The 22,203-nt window shown below is 39.2% G+C and overlaps 1 protein-coding gene across 3 annotated transcripts in view; it reads right to left on the bottom strand.

Annotated features, from left to right (window-relative positions):
* The window catches only part of LOC138755631 (matrix metalloproteinase-16-like), a 258,984-nt gene extending 238,620 nt beyond the window's left edge, over positions 1-20,364 (bottom strand). Inside the window, exon 1 of one of the 3 annotated variants that reach the window (XM_069921980.1) lies at positions 19,929-20,364. In XM_069921980.1, the coding sequence (XP_069778081.1) occupies positions 19,929-20,072 (144 nt within the window). In that variant the 5' untranslated portion in view covers positions 20,073-20,364. Of the gene's footprint in view, positions 1-14,517; positions 14,606-19,928 lie in introns of those variants that run through there. The other 2 variants (XM_069921982.1, XM_069921981.1) reach the window with 2 other exon arrangements.
* Positions 20,365-22,203: the final 1,839 nt, after the last annotated feature.

The raw sequence follows: 22,203 nt of genomic DNA, 5'->3' as shown, positions 1-22,203 counted from the left end.
TTTACCTAAATTAGTACATATTGATCAACGAATAGAAATGCCTCAGATAATATACTTCGATTGCTTACTTTGATCGATGCTTATCGGCGGCAACCTAATCACCCTATGGTAGTTGCACTAGATGCTGAAAAAGCTTTTGATAGGGTTGAATGGGACTTTTTAATTTAAGGTATTAGAGAAATTTAAATTTGGCCCTTTCTTTATTGGTTGGGTTAAGGCCTTGTATATGAATCAGATTGCTAGGGTGGTGACAAATGGACAAACATCTTTACCTTTTAAATGACTTGATCAACTCATCAGGGCTGCCCATTGTCACCAGCCCTATTTGTATTGGCTATAGAACTGTTAGCACAGGCTATTAGACAAAATTAGGATATTAAAGGGATGAGGATTAAGGATGAAGATATAAAATTAATCTATTTGCAGATGATGTGTTGATATATTTGACAGAGCCTGAGAGATCATTGAAACAGTTACAGGAGTGTTTATCAAAATTTGGAGAATTGTCGTGATATAAAGTTAACTGGAATAAAAGTGAAATTTTGCCAATTGGAGTAGAAGATTAAGATGGATGAATAAAATCAAATACTTAGGTGTGCTTGTGGACAATGACTATCAATCATTATATCAATTAAATTATGTACCTATACTGAGGTGGATTAAAGCAGACTTAACTAAATGGAAAGATCTCCCATTAACTCTAATTGGACGTGTTAATTGTATTAAGATGAATATCTTTCCTCAAATTCAATATTTATTTCAATCAATACCTTGTTTACTTTCAAAGAGTTTTTTCAGGATTTGAATAAAGTAGTATGAGAGTTTTTGTGGAAAGGTAAATTAGATTGAGTAGCATTGCACAAACTTACTTGGAAATATGCATTGGGTGGCTTATAACTGCCACATTTTCAAAATTATTATGAGGCAGCTCAATTGAAGTTTATTTGTAGACTGATGGATTTGGATCAACTTCCTATTTGGGCTAAGGTGGAGATATCATGTCTACCTAGCACAGAGATGCATGAATTTATATTCTGTTTGAATTTCATTTTATTACAGGAATCTGATATGCCAATACTGAAACATTTGGATTAAAAAAATTTTAGGGTTGAACGATAAATTACCAATTTTAACTCCATTATACAATAATCGGCTTATTCCTTTTTCAATGTTTAATAGTTATTTAAAGATTTGGAATTCTAAAAGTATAAAGACAATAGAGGACTGTTTTGTAGAGGGACAATTTCTTTCTTTTATCCATTTAAGAGAATGATTTGAAATACCTTTAAATTCTTTATTTGTGTATTATCAGCTTAGGGCTTTGGTAAAAGATAATTATGGTAGAGAGATGTATTTACCTACTTTGTCAAAATTTGAATCTTTGATTTCTACTATACCAAAGAAGGGTTATGTTTCAGTTATGTATAATTTATTACAGGACAATATGGATAAACCAGATTGGGAAAAATCTAAACTTAAATGGGAGACTGATTTAGTGTTTACTTTTCCTGAAGATGATTGGGTGAACATGTGTCAGGACAATGTAATTAATTGACTAATGTAAGATATGATATGGTTAATTATAATTTTTTACATCAATTGTGTTTGACCCTGGAAAAGTTAAAAAAAATATATGGGTTTAGTAATTCAGATTCTTGCTTTAGATGTGGTTCATGTATTGGTACTATTTTTACATGCTGTTTGGACTTGTGTGAAAGTCCAACCATTTTGGCAAGAAATTAAAATAAATTTGGAAAAATTGTATAATTTTAAACTACCTTTGGATCCAATGATTTTTTTGTTGGGAGATTTGTATTCATTAAGGGGTATGGGTTTGGATAAAGTTCAAATTGCTTTTGTATGTTTGGTGTTGTCGGTAGCGCGTAAATGTGTTGCTAGTACTTGGAAAGATGATGTAGAAATTAATATAATATGTTGGCATAATGAATTAAAAGCTTGTATCATTATGGAAAAAAATTACTTATAATTTACATGATAATTATTCTTTTTTGTTGATAAGTGGTCTTTGTATTTGAAATATATGCAATTGGATGTATTTTGAACTGTTATTAACATTCATTAAAAAAATTATATATATGATTTATATTTTTGGCTCCCCTTAAGCTACCTGAAGGGGTGGGGGGGGGTTTGTTTTTTTTTTCTTTCTTTTTTTTAATTTGTTTTTTAATTCTTTTTATGTTGTGTTTTGTTTTTCTTTCCATATAAATCTTTGTAAAATTACTTTATTTGAATATTTAGATTGTATGTTATACTTATCTTTTAAATAAAGATTTTTTTTAAAAGATGCAGATGGATGAAGTGATTTAGGGAAACAATTACACTGATGAAGGACTAAGTTGCTGAAGACATAACTGCCAACAGAACAATTAAAACTAAGTGGGTACAAGAAATAAATAAAAGAAAGACATACTTGTTTGACTTTCAGGTCATTCCATACAATTTATCTTCAGCAAAACCTTTTGAAGTGTGCACATGTGGAATTTAATGGATTGGACTACAAATATAGTAGTCTGAGTGGAATGCCAGGTGAAGGAGATTTGATACAAGTTAGAACAATTCTCTAAGTTTGCATTGGATTGAATGACAATCAGGGAGCATTGGCAATTGTTAAATTTGAGGTAACAAAACATAATAGAGGGTTTTAATCTCAGGTGAAGTGAGACAAGAATGAGTTGAATGGCATCTAGGAGGAGATGTTGGTGCTTGGTGATGGAGACGTGTTTAGAACTTTTTAGAATCTAATAGAACCTTACCATTCAAAACACAAGGGTCATATCTCTTTGATAGTTACCAGAGAAGAAATGAAGCCAGAAGCTTAGGAGTGGAAGTTGTGCCAAACAAACCAGACTTCCACCAAAAGAAGAAACTCCCAGAGGTCTATCTATAATAGTATTTAGTATTAATATACCATTTCTCATCATTTATATTTTTGTAGCATTGATTTTTCAGGGACACACTGTTAGAGAACCTTATTCTGTTGTGCAAGACCTATCCACTGGTATTCTTCAAAAAAATAAAATTGATAATAAAGTGAATATTGCAGCACAGTACAGGCCCTTCAGCCCTTGGCATTGCACCAACCTATATATTCCTTACAAAAAAAAATGTACTAAACCCTTCCTACCTCATACCCCTGTTTTTCTTTCAACCATATGTCCGTCTCAGAGTCTCTTACATGCCTCTATTATTCCAACCTACACCACTATCCATGGCAAAGCATTCCAGGCACCCACAACTCTCAGTGTGTAAAACAAACTTACTCTGATGTCTCCCCTAAACTTTCCTCCCTTCACTTTGTACAGATGTCCTCTGGTGTTTGCAATTCCCACCCTGGGAAAAAGACACTGGCTGTCCATTTTATCTAAGCCTCTAAGAATCTTGTAGACCTCTATTAAGTCACCTCTCATCTTTCTACAAAGAGAAAAGCCCTAGATCTGATAACCTTGCCTCATGAGACATTTTTCAATCCAGACAACATCCTGGTTAATCTCCTCTGCACCCTGTCTATAGTTTCTTCCTTATAATGATGTAACCAGAACCAAATACAATATTCTAAGTGTGGTCTCACCATAATTTGACCCCAGACCATAAATACTATCCACATACTGCTGCTTGAATATTAAAATTCTGGTGAGATTGGTTCAAGAAGAAAGATGCCATTAATTGAAGTTTCCAACTAATTCGAAAGAACAGCTCCAATCATGTGGGAAGTTTATTTGAAGTTTAGTGCAACATTGTGATTAGAATTGAGAAACATGTTAAGGGATGAACACATATTTTCAGTGAGGTTGCTTTTGTTGTAATTCCATGGGTTATTAAATATGGCATGCGATCATGGAGCTAAAGCAGTGGTACTCATCCTTTTTCATTCCATTCACATACCACTTTAAGTAATCCTTATGCCATCAGTGCTTTGTAATTAGTAAGGGAGTGGGAAGGGAAGGGAAGGAGGAGAATCACTGCTCTAGACCCAATTGTTACTGAAATATTTTGCTTGAGAAAAATTGTCATTGGCCCATTTCCTTTGGAGTTATAAAACTGTGCACATAATGAGTCAATTAGGTACAATTAAAACAGTAATTTTCAAACTTTTTCTTTCTACCCACATGTAGCATGAATAAAAGCTCTCATGACTGAGGGAGAACAAATGCTTTTATTGGCTTTTAGCTATGGGTAGCGTTTCATAGTAGTCTTCGGAAGGGTTCTGGGTAATTTTAAATTTAAACACAATTTCCAAAAGTTCTTTAATTTTATTCCAAAAGTGTTTAACTGTCTCACATAACTAAACCGAATGCAAGAAGGTTCCTAATTCCTTATGACATCTAAAACATAAATCTTAAGTAATATATTTAAACTTTAATTTTTCCAGGAGTTAAGTATAATTGATGAATAAAATTATAATGAACTAATCTATACTGCACGTACACAATCTTAGTCATACTATCTTCACATATCGACATCCAGTCTTCCAAGTCTTTCTCCCATTTCACTCTTGTTTTATCTGCATTTGGCTTAGGAGTTTTAGCCTACAATAAATTATACATATTTGATATAAACCCCTTCCTTGTTCCATCAATAATTAAACTCTCAAATTTAGATCTTCCTGGAAGGCACAAAGTACACCCAAAATTTTCTAACAATAAATCTTCAACTTGATAGTAAATTTTAAAAAAGTATTCAAAGGTACTTTTCGTTGAAAAGAATAAAATGTCCTGCCTCATAACAGTCTTCTATTAATTTCACTCCTTTTTGTTCCCATAGTTTCAATAGATTATTAATCGTGAATGATAAAAGTTTATTTTGAAATAAAGGTGTCTTAGCTAAAACTTTTCCTTCTGTACCAAGCTGTTCATTTTTATTTATCCATAACTCAACCAAATGCTTCAACACCAGTAAATTATTACCATATAATAACTGAAAATTCCATCGATAAATAAATTGATCCATCCTCTTTTCACTAATCTGAGCTAATTCAATAGTTGCCCAAACCAAAGGAGTATCCACTTGGAACATTCTATTTATTAATTTTAATTGCATTGACTCAATAATATTGAAAATTAGGTAATTGTAAACCACCCAATGCGTAAATTTCCATGTTAACCTTTCTAATGAAACTCTAACCATTTTGTCTTTCCACAAAAACTTTCTTGTCAAAGAATTAACATCCTTAAAAAATTTATAATGTATCTTACATGGAAGAGATTGAAACAAATACTGAAATCGATATTTTTACTGGGCGATATTAAATCGTTGTGCTTAGAGTTGAAATTAGATAAACCCCAAATTGCTTTTCGGAGGTTGGCTTTAGCAGTAGCTAGGAAATGTTTAGCAGTTACTTGGAAAAATGAGATTCAATTGAATATTCGAAGGTGGCATGCGAAGATGAGATCATGTATTCCTTTAGAGAAGACAACGTGTAATTTACAAAATAATTTTTTTTGTTAAAAGTTTGGAGCCCGTATATGAATTGGATGCGTACTAATTCCCATATATGGGTGGTGTGGTCCACAACCACGACACGTTTAAATGTATTGTTTTAATTATTCTGCTCCCTTTTTTTTTTTTTGGGGGGGGTAGATTAGTAGGGGAGTGGGTGGGAAGGATGGGGATATTATGGGATAAAATATGTATAACATTGAATTTTAAATGTATTATTTCTTTCTTTCTTTGGCTTGGCTTCGCGGACGAAGATTTATGGAGGAGGTAAATGTCCACGTCAGCTGCAGGCTCGTTTGTGGCTGACAAGTCCGATGCGGGACAGGCAGACACGGTTGCAGCGGAAAATTGGTTGGTTGGGGTTGGGTGTTGGGTTTTTCCTCCTTTGCCTTTTGTCAGTGAGGTGGGCTCTGCGGTCTTCTTCAAAGGAGGTTGCTGCCCGCCGAACTGTGAGGCGCCAACATGCACGGTTTGAGGCGATATCAGCCCACTGGCAGTGGTCAATGTGGCAGGCACCAAGAGATTTCTTTAGGCAGTCCTTGTACCTTTTCTTTGGTGCACCTCTGTCACGGTGGCCAGTGGAGAGCTCGCCATATAACACGATCTTGGGAAGGCAATGGTCCTCCATTCTGGAGACGTGACCCACCCAGCACAGCTGGATCTTTAGCAGCGTGGACTCGATGCTGTCGACCTCTGCCATCTCGAGTACTTCGACATTAGGGATGAAAGCGCTCCAATGAATGTTGAGGATGGAGTGGAGACAACGCTGGTGGAAGCCCGTAGATGATGCCGGTAGAGGACCCATGATTCGGAGCCAAACAGGAGTGTGGGTATGACAACGGCTCTGTATACGCTTATCTTTGTAAAGTTTTTCAGTTGGTTGTTTTTCCAGATTCTTTTGTGTAGTCTTCCAAAGGCGCTATTTGCCTTGGCGAGTCTGTTGTCTATCTCGTTGTCGATCCTTGCATCTGATGAAATGGTGCAGCCGAGATAGGTAAACTGGTTGACCGTTTTGAGTTTTGTGTGCCCGATGGAGATTTTGGGGGGCTGGTAGTCATGGTGGGGTGCTGGCTGATGGAGGACCTCAGTTTTCTTCAGGCTGATTTCCAGGCCAAACATTTTGGCAGTTTCCACAAAACAGGACGTCAAGCGCTGAAGAGGACTTCCTGCCAGCACGAGTCCTGAAGGCCTTTTGACTTCAGGGCCAGTTTGACAGCCTTCCAGACCATGGCGTTCTCCTTTTCAACCTGGCCATTCCTCTGGGGGTTGTAGCAAGTAGTCCAGCTGGACGCAATGCCCCTCACCAGCAGGACTGTCACTATGAATATAGCTGAACAGGGCAAAAATGGAGTCTAGGGCCTTTATGACTGATGAAGTGGGCATGTCTGGACATGGAATGGCGAACAGGAAGTGGGAGTACTCATCAATGAGAGAGGAAGAAAGTGTTCCCATACGTGGATGGGAGAGGTCCCTTAAAATCGACCCTGAACTATTTGAAGGGCCTGGATAAGTTGATCACGTGCACCTTTGCGGGGTGGTAGATGTGGAGCTTGCACCCACGCAGACCTGGCAAGTGCTAGTCATTTCCCCGACGACTTCCTTGGAGTAGGGCAGATTACACGCCTTGACAAAATGAGAGAACTTCCATGACAAAATGTGGGTGACCCCTGGATGGCAGAGATCACAGTTGACCGGTGTATGCAGAGGCACAGCTTCCTCTGGTTAAGGCACCTGAGGGTCATTAAAAGCTCCTGGCTGATGGGCAATGTCATAATTGTAGGTGGAGAGCTCAATCTTCCACCTAGCAATCATGTCATTTTTGATTTTTCCTCTCTTAACATTATTAAACATGAATACAACTGAATATGACTGAGCGCTGGCCAGTGAGGAGCGCAAAGCTCCTATCAGCCAGGTAGTGTCTCCAGTGCCTCATGACTTCTACAATGGCTTGAGCCTCCTTTTCCGTTAGCCTCAAATGCTGTATATGGACGGTCCTCGGAACAGATTGCCAGCTGGCGACAGGCAGCTTTCACGTCGATAGTGAAATAGACCCGATACTGCACAATATCATTCACCATGTCCAAAACTCAAGGGAGGAGGTATACATCCAGGAGTGTGTACCGATTAATAGTTTGCCTATAGTCAATTTCTAGCCAGGACTTGTTGTCCCCTCTTACCTCTACCACTTGCACTCTCCAAGGGCTGGTGCTAGGTTCGATGATGCCTTCGTCAAGCAGACGTTGTGTCTCAGACTTTATAAAATCTCAGTGTGCTGTACTGTACCTCCTGCTCTTGGTAGCTATAGGTATGCAGTCTGAGGACAGATTCGGGAAGAGAGGATGGGTGGGGGAAATCGATATTCAGTTTGGAGAGGCTACATGTGGGTTCTGATTTTAGGAGCCCTCTGTTCTGAACCATTACGGGGGGAGAGGGGGAAGGGGACCAGAATACTCCAAGGTCACGCTGTTAAGGTGACACAGAAAGTCCAGACCCAACAACACCGGAGCACACAGTTCATCAAGAATATACAAGTGAAATATATAGAAATCCCCCCCTGCAAACAACAGGTGTACTATACAATGTTGTTGTACACATAGAATGCAAATGAGACGTGAGAAATATGTGGTAATTCGGAGGATACATCTTCAGATTGGATTTTTGCACAGTCTGTGAGTCTATGAAGCTTTCAGTAGAGCCTGTGTCGATTAGGCATTTAGTGGAATGTCCATTTATCTTCACAGTCACTAAAGAGTTGCTGAGCTGGCGAAGTCTGTCCTGATCTAGGACCATCGAGGCGAGGTCCCTGGAGACTCCATACTCCTCACTCGAGTGACCCCCACTCTCCTGGGTTGCACTGCGTAGTTAAGATGGTGTCGACCTCGTGACGTGGCAAGATGGCCGCCCTCCTCCCTCCTTCAATGATGATGGCACAGAGTTTGAATTTGGGTTGCAGCAAGATGGCTGCTGAACCTTTTCACGCCATTTCCAAGTGGGTTTGGGTGAATTCGGGGCAGACAGCTTGGGGCTGGAATCAGATCCAGGAGCAGTGCAGGCTGCAGACTTCCCCTCGTGCAGCAAACCCTCGCCCAATGTCTTTTCTTGCCACAGATGGTACACACAGACCTTTGCTGGACAATGAGATCAGGGATGCTGGCTCTTGGCACAGAAAAAGCACTCCCTGGCACGGGAAGCACCAGCCATTAGGGCAGGGGTAGCGGGAGCAGCCAACAGACCCCCGTGACTAGAATGCCGTGGATCTGTTCTTCCTCACGAATGCGGCCTGTGGCCACTTAATATCTGCACTTCTTGGCAAGCATCCACAGATCCAGCAGATAGTCATCAATGGTCTCTCCTGGTCACTGGTGATGCAGAGCGAGTCGGTACCTCACTAGGACCTCGTTTTGCGACTTCAGGTACCTAACCTTCAATGCCCTGATGGCAGCCTCATAAATAGAGCCGTCCCTGAGACTGCATAGCCTTTCATTCCTACCCACGAAACAAGTGTGGACCTCCCGAGTTCATCGGTTTGGAAGACATCGCTGGTCGCGTTCAGGTAGGCCTGGAAGCAGACTAGCCTGTGCATGAACTCCTCAGCTGTGTCGGGGAACAGAGGGTCTATCAGTAGCATAACCCGGCTTGAGTAGTGCTTCTATCATCAGGGAATAAGCTAATAAAATTGTAGTGTAAATAAAAACTCTCATGACTGGAGGGAGAACAAAAACGCTTTTATTAGTTTATAACTATGGGTAGGGTTTCACAGTAGTCTTCAGAAAGGTTCTGGGTTTCGGTGTGAAACCAGGGTTAAATGTGAGCAAATGGGGGTGGAGCCGGGAGGTGGGACCAGCCATCAGCACAGCACACTAGCAGTGAATCCCAGTTTACTGCACCACATACCACCTTAAGCAATCCCTTACTAATCACAGAGCACCAGTGGCATAGGGAATACTTAAAGTGGTATGTGAGTGGAAAGAAAAAGGTTGAGAACCACTGAGCTAAATAAAGACAACTTTTTGAGCAAGGCCCCTCTTGCTTGGAGTTGGCTTTAGTGGAGTCAAAGAACACTATGAAAGATGGCTGCTGCTGCTCCCAGCAACAACCTTGGAATTGTCATGTAGTAAACATTATAGCCACTGTGTCAGTGTATGTGTGGACAATTCAGTCATTTTTGCCACTGGATTTTCACTTCCCATTTTATGTTCAATGTTGCAATGAAGGCATAAATTATTGACAAGGTTTATTATCACCTTTACTATACCAATGCAGGCTTTGGTCAAATGAAGAAAATTGCTCTTGAAGATCAGTTCTTCAGACCTGGCACCAAACTCATAATCCAATTAGCAATGGTTATGTCTCCTGTATTAGAAACCTCCAAGTGTTAACAAAGTACCAGCAATTTTGTCTCCCCAAATTCTTTCAAATTCATTAAAAATAAACCAATTCCAACATCCTCGCGAGGGACAGCAATGCTAAGAATTAGTCATGTTACTCATTTGCCCAACATCAGGGTCTCAACAAGGATTCTATTTCCAAGCCCCATCATGAGAGGAGATTACCAGGCAGACAGTGGATATTTTCAAAGCCCTTATGAAGTTCAACATCACCGCCAGGAATTGCTGAGCCATCACCCACAAAATGGAGAAGCATTGGGGATGATATTAAGAATCCTTTGTTCGTGCATCAGGAGCACAGAAAAGTGCAGCACCATCAGCAAGAAAAAGCGCAATTTCCACTCACACACACCCCTTGTCCTATCTATGAAACAATCTGTGTCAGCCATATTGGTCTCATTATCTAACTCAGACCTCACAGAACAAAAGTGGAAGCAGGTTAAACAAGAAACTCTGCAGATGGTGGGGTTGAGTGTAATACACAAATGTACTGAAGAAACTGCTGTGGAAGCAAGTATTCCTTGATTATGAGAGAATGTTTAAGAGGACCATTGATTAGTTACAGTTTTGGAACAAGATTTTGTATTCCTTCTCAAAACACCAAGATATTGCTGGAATACATTGGCTTGTTGCTTGACAAACAGACTTTTACACCCTTGGCATTTACTGCAATAATGCATTGAAAAGACTATAAAGATGAAGAAAAATTTAACCTTTGGCTCATTATCACCTGGGGGGGGGGGGGATAGAAGTGGGCATTAGTGCAGAGATGAAGAGGTCTGTATATGCTGAGTGGTGGCAGAGAAAAAGGAATTGAAATAATGGAGCAATACAAGATATAAAGGAACAATTCAAAAAGGAAGCACTAGATGTAATAATGAATGAGGTACATGAAAAAAAGGACCAGTGGGCCACTTGAGGTTGGAGTGGATGACCTCTATCTCAAATATGGACATGAGGTTTTTTTTCTCATTGACTTCATTTGCCATTTTAAAACCTCAAAATCAGAATTGAAGCAAGTTATCCCTGATCCCAAAGGATTGCTTCAGGGGAAGAAGTTACAGACATATGAATTTAAAATCACTATAGGGAAATATGGACGGAATAGAAATAGAAACTGAATTGCTTCAGTCCATTGGTCAACTTCTCCTGAGCTACTGACGCTGCCAGATGAAGATCTTCATCTTCCATGTGCAACCTTACCAGTGACAGCACTTTGTCAGTTCCAAAATCAATCATCAGTTCTTTGAAGGACTGGCCATATTTACCTCAGCAAGATATGTACACGTTTCAAAACTCTGAATCTGAAGAGAAGCATGAAATAGGTAAACACACACAAATTTACTTCAGTCTCCTCATTTTGAATTTGAATATTAATGAAATGAAATCCTGTGAATAATGAGGTTTCAATCTGAGGGTGGATCATGGGCAATCTTATGTCATGGGGTAATGAAGCATAATGCACATCATAAAGAGGTATGATTATTTCTGGGAAATGGTTGTAGTCCCAAAGATAATTTAATTCTACCCATTAGTAGATGATTGCTTTGATCTTTCAGCTGTGCTTTGACTATAATGATCTTTCTTTCAAATACATAATCAAGTTGACCTTACTTGTACTTCTTGGGGTGTTGATATCACAAGGAACACTGTATCTCCCAAAGAACATTTGTCTTGCAAGGCTACATTGACCCTTTAAGTGATCTTTCACTGATAGAAATTATAGTTTTTAATATGGATCATACCAGAAGCAATGGTTTATTCTGCATGGCAGCAATTATCTAAAAACTAATGGACATGTCTGTATAGTGTCTGCCAAATTGAGCACAGGCTGTACAACTGAAGGACAAGACGAAAGATTTACTCCATCGATCATCAGACAATCTTCAATTGAGACTGACAGTACATTCTATTACAACTACTCACTTTGAGTCTTTTGAAATTCAAATTCATTACTTATTTAACCTGTTAACCACATAATGATTCAATTTTGTAACAATCCCCACAAACTAAGGTTGAACCCAAGGGGAAATCACAATAGGTTTGCTTTTGATGACATCCCTAATCTAGTTGAACTGGGCTTCCTTTGAAACTGAACTCACACTTCATGTGATCACTGCTACTCAAGTGAGGTGTGATTCTCGCACATTTCATTTACAGAACATTATTGTACACTGGGGCTAGATTTCTGAATGGTTAAAAATTGATCACTTGAAGTGAATTAGTTTTCACTGCAAGAAACCAACAGATGACCATGAATAATCAATTGCACCAAGACATAGGCCACTGGGTCCTCAAGACTGAATGATTTATCTGACAGAAGCTGTTGTTAATCCAGTGTTCGTACTAATCATGATGACAGGCACCTAGCATAGCATAATGCTTAAAATAATATTGTGCTTTTTAAAAAAATGAATGGTGCTGAAGCTAATGCTATTGCAGGTGTGTCAGATTTGAAATTTCCTCATTACTGAACACTGGGCATCGTGAACGACAACTCCTCTCACATTTATTAATGCTCACACTATGTGGATTCAACACTGAAATTATCGGATAACATTTGGCCTTTAAAGCAGTCCTATAATTCTGAGGCCTGCAACTGATTGCAACAAGTGGATTGTTACTTTGGCCTAATTGAGCTCAAGGCTGTAAAGATCCACAAATTTGGGTAAGAAAAGAAGAGCAAAATGTTTTCAACTTGAACATTTTGAAATCAATTCCAATCTCATTGAACAATTATGTACTTTATGTTAGATTTGATTTAGATACTACTGGATCATGGTCCTTCCAGAAACATTTTTGGCTGTGCAATCTATATTGATAATTGAATTTCATTCTAATAACAAAATTTCCTTCTGAAGATCTAGTGAATGGATCCTCGCCTCTTCATTGGTTTGTGCATGACTGCTGTCACACAGATCTGAAAAAAAAATCACCTGAGCTATAAGAGACAGCACTCAGCTAGAAAGCGTGATTCAAATTATGACACATCATTGCTTGAAATGGATAATTGCTCGAGCTAACTGAGGAAATGGGCCAAGGAATGGGTTGGTAGAATTTTGCACAGACAAGTGTGAGGTGTTGGATCTTGGCTAGTGAAATTAGGACAGCAATTACAAAGTAAATGGCAGGGCTCTGGAGAGTATTGTAGAACAAAGAACAGGGAGTACAGCTACACAGTTCACAGAAAATGTTACTACAAGTAGACAGGGCAGTGAAGTAGTGGTCGGGATGCTTACCTTCATTAGTCAGGCCAATGAGTGCAGGAGTTTGGATGTCATGTTACAACTTTACCAGTTGTTGGTAGGACCACACTTGGAATATTGTGGGAAGGTTAGGTACCCCAAATACATGAACAATGTCATCAAGCTGGGGGGGGGGGGGGGGGGGGGGAATTAATGAGGATAATTAGCAGTTTAGCAGGAGTGGAACTTTTCCTTGGGTGACCTGATAGAGGTATACAAAATAATGAAAGGCTTAGATCAGGTGAATGATCAGTCTTTTACTCCCAGAGTAGGGGAGTTCAAAAATAGAAGGCATAGAATGGTGAGTGGGGAAAGATTTCAGAAGGGCTGAGAGGCTACTTTTTCCCATACAGAGGAGGGTGATGGGTACATGGAACAAGCTGCTAGAGAAAGTGGAGGCAGGCACAATTATAATATTTCAAAGTTATGTAGAGAAGTGTATGGATAGGAAAAGTTTATAGAGGGATATGGGCCAATGCAGGCAAATGGAACCAGCTCAGGTAAACAAGTTGGCCAGCAGGGACATATTGAGCCAAAGGGACTTGTGTCATGCTATATTACTTTGTAGTTCCATGGTTTCATTTCTGAAGTTAATACAAGTCCAATATAAATCAGGAATATCCTGGAATTTGTTATGTTTCTAAGTTTCTGCTATATGGTGAAAAAAAATGATTCTGTAAGAATAGTTTTGCATATATTTAAAATGATGAAATGGTTGATGTGGAGTACAGTGAATTCTATGTTAAAGGCTGTATATTTTTATATACCAATCCAGGAGATCTCAAAGCTGTTAGGTGATATTAAATTTTGGAGGTGAGGAATTGATGGTTCCATACTTAATCAGTTACACTCCCTGCAATACGGTAACCAAAATTAAGTAAGAATTTGGTAACAACACTATCAAAACAAAATAGCACTGAAATGATACTCAGAATTCAATGAGATATCACATATAATCTAATCTCACTTGTAGAAACAATTTTGGAAACTCCAATTATGATCCAGCTTTCTCGATCAAAGCAATTGAAACTGTAAATTAATTTCTATTGAAAATATTTTTAATGCTAAAGAACTTAAATTATGAAAGGCTATCTTAACCAAATCTAGGTGTAATAATTAAAATAAACGCTTCTACTTCAGAGTTATAAAAACTAAATGCATTTACAGCATACATTAGATATAGAATAGTGTTATTATCTAGGATTATGGTTTTATTTTTAATTATGTTGAAAATATAATTGGATCATTGCAAGTTCCCTTTTAATGCAGATCAAAACAAGATACATTTATGGATTTGGCACACAAGCCAAAAGCTAATGATGCTAGAAATCTGAAATAAAAAAACAGAAAATGCTGGAAATACTCAGCAAGTCAGTAGCAACTGTGGGGATAGGAACAGTGTTAACTGTCAGCCTGATAATTATTACCTTTCATTTTTGATGAGGGGTCATTGACCTGACCTGCTTTCTCTACATGAAATGTCTGGCCTGCTGCAAACTTCTAGCACATTCAATCTAGAAATCCAAAGTAAAAACTGCAAATCAGTCACATTTATAATCCTAAAGGTCATATTCTATCTCAATCTTCTGAAAAGTGAATTTTTAATTTTTGGTAATAGTTGTAATATTTCCCATCAAACCAGTGAAATGTAGAATATTGTATGCTTCCAAGTTTCCATTTATAGAAAGCAGACTGGAATTGAATGAGTATATTTATATTTTACATTACAAATTACATTTTTCTTAATGGAATTATACATCAGACAAACCACAAAAAAAAATACAGAACACAGATTTTCATCTCACCTGATCACAGAATGTAAATTCAAAACAATCCAGGACCAGTTGATGATTCAGAAACATCTTAAACATAAGTCTGTGAATCTAATCTTGCAATATTACAAGAGGATTTAAGTGTTGAGGCATAATATGTTAGAGTGTTAAGGAACCACTGTGTAGATCTGTCAAATACATGATCAAATTGCCCACTTCATTTAATTCCTGATATTGTTCATGTACTGCGGATACTAAACTACTGTTGGTTGTACAATCTAACAGTAAGAGGTGCAGCCATGAACAACTAACCCTGCCTTCAGCACTGGCTACTGTTTAGAAGAAAGTTACCCACCTCCATCAAAATGACAACACCATGCTGACTAGAGTTTCCTAATTCTCCCGAAAGTAATCAAAAACTTCTTGGATTGAGGGGACCTCACCCAAATTCTGCCTCCAACTCATTGAGAATTGAATAACTTCAATTTTTTTAATACCATGGTGCACATTTCACATCCAGTTCCCCAACCTTCAAACCCCAGATCTCCAATGCCATTTGCTGCGGTTAAAGTCAGTGTTTCGGTGATATCACTGGAGCAGTGGCTCAGGAGGCTTGATCAGATGGAGACCAGTTACCAGAGGATGTATAGTGTCAGCAAAAGAAAGGCACAGGTGTTCATTTGGCTAGTCACTGATCTAGGGAGGCCTCTATATTCATGGGTTATCTCTAAGCAAGGTGTCTCTGAGATTGGGTGAAGAGAAACTGGCAGAGCAAGGCAGAGAGTAGGAGGATGACAGGGGAATTATCAGGAAAAGATGGGGGAATGCAAGTCAGGAGGTAATGAGACTAGAGACTAGGAAATTAGTGTCATAAAGAAAAGGGCAAGGGAGCAATGAACATAAAACAAAGAATATTACCCCACACCCATTATTTTACTTAAATTCGTGTGGCTATCCAATAGTCTTTTGAATGTTCCTGATGTACCAGCCCCCACCACCACCCCCAGAAATGTATTCTAGGCACCCACCATGTGTTTTAAAAAAAAAAATACCTCTGACATCTCCCCTAAAATTTCCTTCACCCACCTTAAACAGATGTGTTTTGGTATTTGCTACAGTCACCCAGGAAAATGGTGCTGGCTGTCCACCCCATCTAAACCCCTCATAATCTTGTATACCTCCATTAAGATACTTCTCATCCTTTGTCACTCTAAAGAGAAAAGCACAAGCTGACAACTTTGCTTCATATGACATGTTCTCCAATCCAGGGAACATCCTTGTAAATCTCTGAAGGATTTATCAATCTGGACCACAAGATTTCTCGGTTCCTCCACACTTTGAAGAATCCTGCCGTTACCAACATCCTCCACCTTCAAGTTCAACCTTCCATACTTTACACTTAATCAGATTGACCTCCATCTGCCACTTCTCCACCCAACACTGCATCCTGTCTGTACCCTGCAGTAACTTACAACAACCTTCTACTCTATCTGGAACAAATCCAACCTTTGAATCATCTACAAACTTAATGAGCCACTTCTTCATCCAAGTCATTTATAAAATCCACAAAGAGCAGGATCCCAGAACAGATCCTAACAGAAAGCCATTTATTGTTGTTGACCAGGCTCTGCTATCCTCTGCTTTCTGCAGACAAGCCAAACCCATATTCAAGTAACCTCATGACCTTGTCAAATGCATTAGAAAAATCCATATACACCACATCCATCACCTCACCTTTATCAGTTTTCTTTTTAACCTCCTGAAATCAAAATAAGCTCTTGAGACATGACCTGTCTTTCACAAAGCCACGCTGACTATTCCTGAGAAGACACGCTAAATGCTCGTAAATCTTGTCCCTCAGAATCCTCTTCGATAGTTTGCCCATCACAGAGGCAAGTGACTCACTAGTTTATAATTCCCAGATTCTCCACCTCACTTTTCTTACACAAGCGGATGATATTTGCCATTCTATAATCCTCCAGTATTTTTGTGGCCAGGGAAGATGAAAAGATCATAGCCAACCCTCCAGCAAACTATTCCATCGCTTCTAATAATAGCTTGGGTTATATCCCGTCTGACCCTGGGGACTTGTCTAACTGAATATTTTTAAGAAGGACCAGCATTTCTTTCTTAACCTTGACAAGGTGTCTGTTCTACACTGACCTTGCATTCACCAAGGTCCCTCTCCCTTATGAGCACTGAAGCAAAGTATTCATTTAGTTATTGGGTTCAGAGAAAAATTGGGAAATGCCAATTGTGGGGGGTTATGGTCTATGTTCTAGTGTGCTAAATAGAGTTCTGACCAAGAGACCAGATGGAACTCATGGGGAAAGAAAAGCCTTCAAAAATGTCAGGGCCTATTGGGTTGGGTGTGGGGTGTGGAGTGGGTGTGGGTGGGGTGGTTGTGTGGTTGGCAGTCATGGGGAAAAGTGAAAAAAGTGAAACTAAAGAAATGTAGATATTGTGGACTGCTATCAGAAAACGGGAATTAAAAATGGAAACCCATGTATAGCAAGTCTTCCTTGTTTGTCAAAGTAAATAGGGTCAGAATGAAGATATACTGAAAAGTTGGTATGGACCAGGATATCTCACCTCTCATCAAAGATCACAGTTCAGGGCTACCATTTTCATATAGAACTAGTATCTAACCCAGTAAAAAAAGCTGAAAAGGCTGTCAAAAGTGACTACTGGAGACTACCATATAGGAGGAGACAGGGATTACACTCATTAAAACCAATTCAATGTTATCTTAGGTTGTTAGAGGACTCTGAGTTTTAACATTGTACCATTAGTTAGGGCTGCAACTTCATGTAATCATCACTAGATTCTGGTAACATAATATTTTTACTCATTCAGGATTCACATTTTCAATTTCCCACTTTCTCCTCCACCAACTTCCAATTTTCCATGAATCTAGTTTCTCTTTGGATTCACCATGTTAACCACTGGTGCATAAAACATGACCTAGAACAGTTATCAAAAAATTCACAAAAAAATGATCAAGCTTGAAGTGATATTGTGTGAAAAACACTAATTTATATAGCACCATCCATATCCTTTTACATTTCAAAATGCTTTTATAATTAATAAAGTATTGCAATGTAACCAATGAATACTGTCACTGAACAGCAAGCACCCACATCCAAAATGTGATTATAAGCATGTAATCTCCGTGCTTTTAGTTGAGGGATAAATATTGACCAGATAATTTGAACTATGCTTAGCTTTTCATCCAAAAGACAGGATCTCTGGCACACTAATACTTCTTGTTGTCTGCTGGTCAACCCTTGAGGGAGCACACAGCTAATTTCAATGGGTTTTGTTGTCTATGCCAATATTATTTAGTGACATTCACCAAGATACCCATTTTTGTGCAACTATGCTTTGTCAGAGTGTGTTAAACCATATTATATACGTAAACAAACCAGCACGTTGCTGTTAACAGAGCATTTTAACATTGGCCTATCACAGAAAAATAAACATTCTAATAAATTACGGAAACAATAGTGGATTGTTGATTAATAAGGCTAATGGTCCCACTGTCTTTCAACCTCCGCCCAGCCCTACAGTCACATGGTCTAAAAAAGAGATCAGCCTTTAAACACATTGAGCTATCATAGCAATGTCACATATGATTACTTGTGTTACAACTTCCGAGCTGCCCGAAAACGGCGCTTCTAATACAAAATATGATTATGAATGTTAAAAAAAGTCCACATTCCTTTCAACCTGGATACAAAATGAAGATGGCAGCATAGTTTAAACATGAACTACCATCCTTAATTCTGTAATAAACATGGACAATTTGAGACACACAGAGAGAAGTCCATTTTGTTCATCAACTACCAGTCTTATATTAATTTGTCATTTTTAAACAAAAACTGAATTACTAATTTACTCCACGTCTTGTATTTTGAATAAGGGAATCTACAATCCACTTGGGGTTAAAAAAAACTTCTTGGTGTACGGACCTACTCTGCTGGAGATCGCCTCTGACAACTTTTCAATGTTGTTACAGTGCACCCAACAAGATTGGAGCGACCCCACTGAAATCAGGTTTCGATTCCCAGCGGGCACTCTGAAGTGCCCTGAGAAGACGCTCCGAGGTGGCTTGCGGCTGTTCGGAAGCCAAACGTTCACTTGCCCGAGGCAACTTCAGTAATCATTTCGCATCCTGTGACTTCTCGACAAACTGAACTGAGTAAAAAGGTCTGAACATCCAACCGGAGAAGGAGGCGCATGGTCGAGCGAAATGATGTAAAAGGCAGATGTCAAATACATCTGGGTTAAATGATCTGCTCCAACTGAACGGCTCGCCAAGAGGCTGAACTCCAAGCGGCCCGTCACTGTTCCTTTCTTTGGAAGAAAAATCTACTTTCGGATCAAAGTGGGTGGAGAGAACGTGGCAATATTGAGGAGTAGGAAGGAGCCCAAGCGTGTGATCTGGCCGATTCAGTGAAACAAAGGGATTCCGCAAAGGGGCCAGAGAAATGATCACTTGGCGTGACAAGGATGGGCATTCCCATAGGTATCGGAATTTTAATCTTGCAAGCAGAAGATTGAAAAGGACGAGTTCCCGTTTATCTGAAGTTTCAGATGAAAACTAATTGTGAGCGTGTCGGAACCGACGGTGGAGGCGTGTGGGCTCAAAAGAGGGTTCAAGACCGATTGTAACTTAACAACGATGCCTACTCAGTCTTAGATGTTGAATGCATTCCGTCGCCAAATTCGTTTGGTCACATTGTCGGGATAATCAATTAGAACCCCCTTACTACCCACAACTGCTCAAGAAAGCGGCATTAACCAAGGCACCGTTCAGGTTGAATTAAAAGTCCTTTAACCCTGTGAGGCGGCATTACCGCCTTCGTCCTGGCGTCTAGGATTTCCGCAAATTAATTTCGCGCGAATCAAATAAATACTGCCTATTTGCACAACTGGAGAAACGCTTGGTGAGTTACTCCAGTCATGAATGGAGATCCCAGTGTGCAGAGCACAGTAACGGAGCGTCAGTGCATGACTGGGAGCGGAATATTATTCCTGTAGAAAACGAAGTCTGGCAAACTTACCTCCACGCTGAAGGGTTGCTCCTCGCCACAAACGAAACAAATAATCCAAAGCAAGGTTTGCAAATAAAATGCCCCTGAATATACAATTGCAAATAGTCTTTCTCTGTATAGTGTGGCTAAAGGCTTGGTGAACCCGTTTGCCATCTTTCAGAGGAGTCGCTCATTTGTAGGGGAGATGTCTGTTGCTGGATACAGTGAGTGGGAAGGAGTCGCGGAGCCGGGGCTGCTCTGTGCTGCGGATGGCCCGGAGCAATTTTACTGGCTGCAACCACTCCGTCCGAGTGTAACAGTCCAGGGAGCCTCCAGCGAGTCTGCGCACTTATTCACCAACGACCCTGTCCAACTGGCACAGTCCTCCCTCTCCACGAAAACCGGGAGACCACAGGTTGAGACAGACACCCCTGGTCATTGTGCAGTCATTGTTTTTATCTCACCTCCCTGCCACGGAAGGCGATGAAAGAAATCCAGATGAATGCAAACGCAATGCCTCGCCCCTGTGCTTTAGCGCTTAAAGGGACGCCTTGCGCCGGGAAAGCACATTTCATGCTGACTTCTCTCCCTGGTGATCAAAACGTTCCAAGTTTTTTTTTTCTAATGTCATTTAAGTTGTGTTAACCAAAATCTCCATCTTAATATCATTCACTGTGATCTCAGTACAGTCATATTTTTTTCTTGATATCCCTCCCACCTCCCCTTCCCCGACCGTTATTGAAGATAACTATATAGTTCTATAACTATATATAGTGGCGCCAAGTATAAGTAACCGTCTATAGTTCCAGGGAAGAAGGGGGGAATGAAATGGGACCATTAAAAGAAAGTTAGAAAATGTCAGAATCACATATTGTGGAAACCATTTCACCAATTCCAGTAACGCACTGATCCTATTTTACTTACTCTTTTCCCCTTCTTTTCAAGTTTTCCGTCCTGATGAGGGGGCTATGAGCAAAACATTACTCCAGCCGTCACCCGACGGGCTCCCATTACCCTGCCTTCAATTTAGTTGTCCTGTTTCTCTGAAGGAAAAATCCTTGTTCAGTCAATTGGCCGCATCTGTTCATTGTCTCCTTCTGTTCCATTTAACATTTTTGATGAATTGCTCTAATCCTGGGATATCTATGGTCTTTCCTTTGTTTATTAACCACTTCTGTGTTTTTTATAGTTCGGGAAAAGATGTTTATTTATTTTTACAACCATGTCAAGTAGATAAGGATTCTGCCTTACATTGGTGCTAGAAAAAAAATGTAGACATCACATGGGTGTCTTCACATCAGTGTCAGGTTGAAAGTTTTGTATTCTTCGTTTTGGTATTTTTTTTATCTCTGTTTAATGTGGAGTGACTTTTGTACTGTGTACCAGTTTGTTCGTGTGATTTGCCCTTTAAAACCATCACATTGGATTATTAAGTATTGTGAATTTGTGATCCTAATCAATTGAAGAGTAGGTAAATAGTGGAATTCTCTGACCTCAGAACAATTTCTGATGTGCTATTTTTCAACTATAAATTGAAGATAAACTTTTAAAATTCCTGTCCATTTCCTCATGTCTTCCATTACCATATTAAGTGTGAGTATGGGAAACACAATCCCACAGTATACAACATAGATCATTCCAGCACAGTACAAGCCCTTCAGTCTACCATGTCTTAAAGCATAAAATATGACAGCACAGAAATTAGTGAACATTTATATGAGTGGATATCTGGTGGAATTACAGTCATATATTACATATTCTGAGTTCAATAGATTTATGATGATTATAAATGGAAAAAAATGTGACATACGCCATGGTCTATAATTTAATTTCTACCTTCTTACGTACAAAATAATGATAAAGTTGGTCTGGAGACTTCAGTAACATGTTGCACAGAGCCAAAGGACTTGCAACGTCATTTTGACAGTTGACCTCGAATGGAAAATATTGAATTAACAATTAACAAGGGGAAATGCTGTCAGCAAATCAGGACAGCAGGAAGTTAGATTTGTGGGCAGGAAGTCCCTGCCTGACTCAGGACCTTGATAGTTTGTTTTGGATTCAAAATTTCTGGCTATATTCACATGTATTCCTCAGTTGTATCTTCATCAATGTGTTTGCATATTTTTCATTTACCTATGTACTCAATTTTACTTCATTTGTTTAAATCCCAGAATTCTTGAAAAATCTTTTATTTGGCAAGAAGGGAAGATGTTTGTAAAAGAACTGGGAAAAGACACACTTCTGTTTTGGGAAAATATTCAAGAGGTTGTGGTCAGGAAATGAGGGCTTGGTAACTGTTTGT

This window comes from Narcine bancroftii, chromosome 2 (assembly GCF_036971445.1).
Source record: "Narcine bancroftii isolate sNarBan1 chromosome 2, sNarBan1.hap1, whole genome shotgun sequence".
In the NCBI taxonomy this organism is placed as follows: domain Eukaryota; kingdom Metazoa; phylum Chordata; class Chondrichthyes; order Torpediniformes; family Narcinidae; genus Narcine; species Narcine bancroftii.
This window is presented reverse-complemented; position numbering and strand designations above follow the sequence as displayed.